Genomic DNA, 6,014 nt, shown 5'->3' with positions numbered 1-6,014 from the left:
TTGTGCTTTTCCACATATGTGGCGCTGAGATCACCTACCACCTGAGATCAGCTTCGTCTCACACTACATGTAATCTGTTAACAGAACTGATGAACTGCAGTCAGCTGGCATCCAAATTACAGCTCTGAGCACAGTCCACACTCATCACTTCCAGAGGGCTGCTCTTTGAACATGCACATATGCAAAAGTACACACACTTACACACAACCATCTCTTGTTGGTTGTGAAGATGGGAAAAATAACTCAAGGTCAATGCTTGGAGACAGATGGTCTACCGAGATGGAAATCGTGCAATACGTGTTGCTTGGGGTATTGGAGAGCAGCGTGGGTGTAGTTTACATTGGTACACAAACACACACACACACACAAAAACTCTGTTTACGTACGGTTGAGCCCAACATCATGGTAGGTCAGGATAGCTGGCTTGTTGCCCTTTGGAGCCCCACGGATCACTACGTGCAACATCCCATAAGGGGTTTCAATGTCATGTTCCTACAAAAAAAAAAAAAAAAAACAGTTTCGGTAAACAGTCTCTGTCCAAGACGGTCTTGTCCTAATAACCACTTACCTGAAATGGATCTCTTGAGAGGCCTGAATTTTATACAGTATATATATATAGAACAGTACTTACATATTACCATTTTATTAGTTCTAATTTTCATCAATTACTAGGATGCATTCAAGTAAACTGGGCCACTTTTTGACAGTGGGATGAGACTGGCCCACTTTACCAGAACCTGTATGTTGTATACAAGCTAAAACATCTACTTATATTGTAGTTGAGTCAAAATCTGCCAAGGTGTAAATAAAAAAATTAATACAAAAAATTATCTATTTTTTAAAAGTCAACAAATTTGCGACAGTTGAATGTAACATTTTGTCTGACAAAAAAAAAAAAATAGATAAATGTGTGCAGTACACGGTAGTATTTACAAGAAGTAGTGGTCCAGAGAGTACATTACTCACCTGGAAAACCCACACTACCGGATGTTTTGACATCATTGCTTTCCGAAAAGTAGAAAATGGTGGCCAAAGTGGCTTCAACATGCTGTCTTTCAGAAGATGTATCGTACCTAATACATAACGCGCGTGAGAATAAATTTGTTCTTCACACACTGAAATTGACAGATTTTTATAACATAGATCAGTATCTTCTCAATTGTTATTTAAAGCATTTACCAAAGTATGATAAAATGTTGTTTAATTTTCCAATAAAAGATGGTACATTTTTATATGATCTTTTACATTTAATCACACCTTAGCAGATTTTGACTTGCAATAATCGACTGCTTTCACTGGGTAAAGAAAAAATCGATTTAATCAAGAGCGGCAAGAGTTAAATACAAGACTAATTAATATCTCATTAAGCGTCTCTGATCCCAGATTCACTGCACACAGTCATGTAACACTTTTAATTGCCAGTTCCAAAGGCATTTTAGTCTGAACTGATCCACATTTAGTCTGAGACTTTATTCCAAGCGGAGGAGCGATGGATGTATGTGTGCATGTTGTTTTTCTTGTCCTGAGGATTATTTCAGCATCTCTAGCTTTCCAGTGTTATGCACAAATCCTAGCAGACACCTCGCAGGCAGCCCACTTCAGAGCTGAATGCAGATCCACAGAGAGACTGGAAATAAGTCTTCTTTAAGCCCCTGTCAGTTGGTGTTTTTGATGTTGGTCAGAGCAGATTTGGACGGTCTTTGTGTGTTTGTGTGTGAGTTTAGGACAGCTGTTTGTGTCTCTCTGTGTTTAGATTGAGATATAATCTTATGGCAGCTGTCACTGTGCTGAAAAACGTTGAGCATGTTTTATAGGGAGATAATATGCAACAAACACTGACAGGATAGACAGGAAATTTGACCTAGATTCAACAATATTACGCAAATATAGGGCAGAAAATAGTAAAGCTGTTCATCATAATCTGTCAAGAAATTCTCTTGTAGCTGCTCATTTTTTCATTCTCAAAGTCACACAACTGACCTTGTATGAGGATTTTTATGATTAGATTGCAGACATAAGATTCACCATCAGCACCACATGTGCAAACAGACATTTCTGAACACACTGCAGGTTACTGCAGAGGTACATCAGGGTGCACGTTCCACACGTGTCAGTGTGTTAGTGTGTCAGTGCAAATGGCCACCTCACACATGACTGGACACTTCTGCACAACACAGAATTCTAACATCACAAACACACTTGTCAAATATATGAAATATTTATTATTTATTTATTTTGGTAGAAATACATTTTTATTTTTTTTACGTATTATATTGTTAATCATTTTAAACCATTTTTAAAATGTTATTAAGTTTTTTGTTTGTTTTGATTTTTACTTAAGTTTTTTAATTTTTGATGTTTTAGTACAATAATTAGCCATTGTAAATGAAAATAATCATAGATTAATAATCGTAGATTAACAAAAAATCATACGAATATTTACCCATCAGGAAAATGTGCAATGTAATTGTTCCACAATTACCAGAGCAGTAGGTCAAGCTAATTAGTTCTGTAGAATTTTTGTTATAAATTATTTTATTTATTTTAATTTTTTTCTATTAATTATGTATTTATTAAAATTATGACCAGTTTATACATTTACAGAGGATGCTGTTTTATTTCTGATGTTTTGAGTATAATAATTAGCCGTTAATAAATTAAAATAATATGAAATTATCATAGAATGTTAACAATAATTAGCCATCAGGAACATATACTGTAAATGTGCAATGGAATTGTTTCACAATTACCAGTTCAGTCTAGTCATTTCTGACCACAAGGCAAATCAATAGCAATTTATTTAACCAGCCAAACAATTAAGAATGATAATATAGCATACATATTGTTATAAAACACCATTTTAGCTGTTTATTTGTAGCAAAACAAAAGCATTGTCTCTCACATTCGCTATTTGCATTCTGTAATCACAGATATCCCACTCACCCCATCCCAGCACTCCGGCATGGCTGCTTGCAGATTGTGTACGCTTGCTTAAAGGCGTATATGAGCAGGTAGAAGACAAGGTCCTCTCCGGGAAACTAGACTCAGATGCAGGCAACCAGAGAGATGCTGCGGTTGCTATGGCGTCTCTTTGTCTCTTCTTGTTCTGGTCAGGGGAGTTCTGCAGTGCTGCTGCCCCTCCCCCGGAACATTTCATAACCCACCCCTGTTCCCTCATTGGCTGACTGCAAAAATGGCTCCCTGTTATTGGCTGAGCTTTGTGTCACTCTAAATCTGTTGTGTTCTGTCTGTTTTTGTCCCATATTTGCCATCTTCATCTTCTGCGTGCTCATAAAGGCCTTTAATATAGATATTCTATAATTCTGCTGCAATTTTGCAGTGATATAGTACTCAATTTTCTATGAATAGAGGGTGTTTCTCAAAAATGTGTAATTATTTACAATTTAATTACTTTTAAATTCTTCTACACATGCAATTTTTTATCCAAAGATTATTATTAGACAAACATACAACAGATGGAAATTGGGCCATGTCAAAGGTCAGTGAAGATTTCATAGGTTCTCTGATCTGATCACCTCAGATCTCATGCATGGGTGTAAATACAGTTGCATTGTCATCAAAGGAAGGACCCCACCCACTACATCATACCATATACATAAGCACATAAATGCTAACAGGTTTAGTGCTTAACAGCCATTTATTGTGTGCAAACAAATACAATTAAAAAATTATAATTATAAAGAATAGTATTTTAATTGTAATCTTAAAAGAAGTTACAAAAAATGTGTTTTAGACATGTTTACAAGACCATTTTTCAGCCTTGAGTGCCGTATTGCTATTATGAAATAGTTACTGCCCATCCCAATACAAATAAACAGTACTAAACTCAAGTACCTTGAATACACTATAGGTTGCAAAAATGCATCACATGAGGCTATTTATCTTCTGAGCTCAAACTCTGGTACTAACATATTATTATATATTATTGTATTTAACATGTATTTTAAAACCAAAATTTGAATTTGGGAAAAAAAATGCATTTCTGTTCAAGAATATGTTTGGCTTATTAACTTTAATTATCATCTATATAAATAATTTCAAAAATTTGCCTTTTAACATGCAGCAAAAAAATTTTAAGATGCCATTACGGCGATTTATACCTATAGGGCAACATATTTTGGGTTCTGCAAAAATATATTATTTTTTAATACAGCTGTCTGGAATGCTGTATTGAACAAGCGGACTGTATTGCCAAATCTGATTTATACACACTAAAAAATGCTGGGTTATTTCAACCCAACTTTGGGTCAAATTTGGACTAACCCAACTTTTGGGTTAAAAATTGAATGTAAAAATGTAACCCAACGGTTGGGTTACTCCATATTTGACCCAAAGTTGGGTTGAAACAACCCAGCATTTTTTAGAGTGTAATGTCGCATTTAATTTTTTTTTTCCCCCTTGGCATTAGGTAACCGTATTGTGCTAGCAAACACCTATTTAATTATCTGTTCTCCATCACAATTAAAACCTCTCACTCGATGAGCGTGCAGCTTACAAATCCTATCATCTTCAGCCCCCTTCACTGTTTGGCTTTCTCACTGTTTTATTCAAAATCTTCTCTCTGTGATTTAGTCCTATTTCTGTCAGAGGTGTGAAGAGATGATTGCAAACCGTGAGACGGTGACAAAACTGAGGTGATAAAGTTCTTATACCTCAACTTTTATCTCAGTAGTTTGACTTCATCATCAAACGCCAAAAAGGAATAATGAGACTTTGTTAGCCATGCCATTTTAAATCTGACATGACTTAAAATCCTTCAAGGACTGGCTGTTTAAATGTAAATGTTAAGTCAATATCAAAAATGCACAAGGAAGAGTCACTGTACCTTCCAATCTCCCTCAGCCACGAAGGTCTCACAGTTTTCCTGCAGGAACACAAAAGGTCAGGTTCATCAAAGCCAAAATACACTCGTTTTAATATGCTATCAGAATATAATAAGCAGCGATGGGAGCAACACTCTGCAAGGTCCCGCCAGCGAGGAAAGAGTTTCTGTGATGGAAACATTTACCTGAGCTATTGTTTCTAGAACATTGTGAGTTTTTGTCTGGGGTGTAAAAGTACTGAGAAATTATACTTAAGTTAAAGTACAGATACTATGCCAACATTTTACTCAAATGTCAAAGTATCCAGCCAAAAACATTTAGAGTGAAAGCAAAACTTTTCCTAAATGTAATTGTTCAATTCAGAAGCAACATTTGAAATTAAATCTGAAACTGACTGGATTTTCAAGAAGAAAATTGTGAAGTGGAATGTATATTTACATAATGATGACCAGATATATACTTTAAAGGTCTGAATAGAATTTTAAGCAGTTAAAAAGAAAAGGTGCAGCTATTCATTTTAAACTGAATAAATTAAACATGCCCCAAAATAATTCCTCATACAATAATAAAGTATAATTACTCAAGTACTTTACACCCTTGTTTGTTGTTTCACTAGGCATGGTTGGTTAGAATGTGGGTGGCTTAGCTGGCTTCAGATCAGCAGCTATTTGTGGAAATATAAAACGTGCAAGCTGAGCTTGCTTCAGTGCTGATATGAGGCCTGTTTAACTCCATTATACATTTAAGTATAATGGTTAGCATTTTGATGGCCTGAGCTGGTCCAACCCCAGTATTAATGAGGAAAGATATGAAGGTAGAATGACGTCAAAAAGATTTGCACAGGGTAATATTTGTGGAAGGAAGTGTACATAAGTAAGCGTAAATTAAATTTGCATGCGCAAGAGAAGCTTTGTAAAGGTGTAAATCGCGTTTCAAGCGCAAGAATAAAATATTTGCAGCATTTTACTGTTACTCGTAAGTGTAATTCATGTATTGTGAAACTGCAGCTTCATGCTAACGCAAAATAAATATGATCTGCATGCTTCTGACTTCCATTTTTCCGCGCTTACACTTTTGGCACGTTTTTTTCGCCAAAAGACGGTCAAAAGTACTGCAAGCCTGTGAACAGTGATTTGCAAGCGAAAACAACAGTTTAAAGAACTGCAAAAC

General features: G+C 35.6%; 1 protein-coding gene and 1 long non-coding RNA gene across 7 annotated transcripts in view; one reads left to right on the top strand and one right to left on the bottom strand.

Moving 5' to 3' along the window:
* The window catches only part of LOC107674971 (uncharacterized), a 21,689-nt gene that overhangs the window by 3,625 nt on the left and 12,050 nt on the right, over positions 1-6,014 (top strand). The gene's annotated exons all lie outside the window — the stretch shown is intronic.
* The window catches only part of LOC107674970 (protein NDRG4-like), a 26,257-nt gene that overhangs the window by 9,519 nt on the left and 10,724 nt on the right, over positions 1-6,014 (bottom strand). For 4 of the 6 annotated variants that reach the window (XM_016469134.1, XM_016469136.1, XM_016469135.1 and 1 more), the window contains 2 exons: positions 4,847-4,885; positions 387-492 (listed from right to left, as the gene is read on the bottom strand). In XM_016469134.1, coding sequence (XP_016324620.1) covers positions 387-492; positions 4,847-4,885 — 145 coding nt within the window. Of the gene's footprint in view, positions 1-386; positions 493-2,943; positions 3,458-4,846; positions 4,886-6,014 lie in introns of those variants that run through there. The other 2 variants (XM_016469138.1, XM_016469139.1) reach the window with 2 other exon arrangements.

Source organism: Sinocyclocheilus anshuiensis, unplaced genomic scaffold, assembly GCF_001515605.1.
Source record: "Sinocyclocheilus anshuiensis isolate Anshui unplaced genomic scaffold, SAMN03320099.WGS_v1.1 scaffold1065, whole genome shotgun sequence".
Lineage (NCBI taxonomy): Eukaryota > Metazoa > Chordata > Actinopteri > Cypriniformes > Cyprinidae > Sinocyclocheilus > Sinocyclocheilus anshuiensis.
This window is presented reverse-complemented; position numbering and strand designations above follow the sequence as displayed.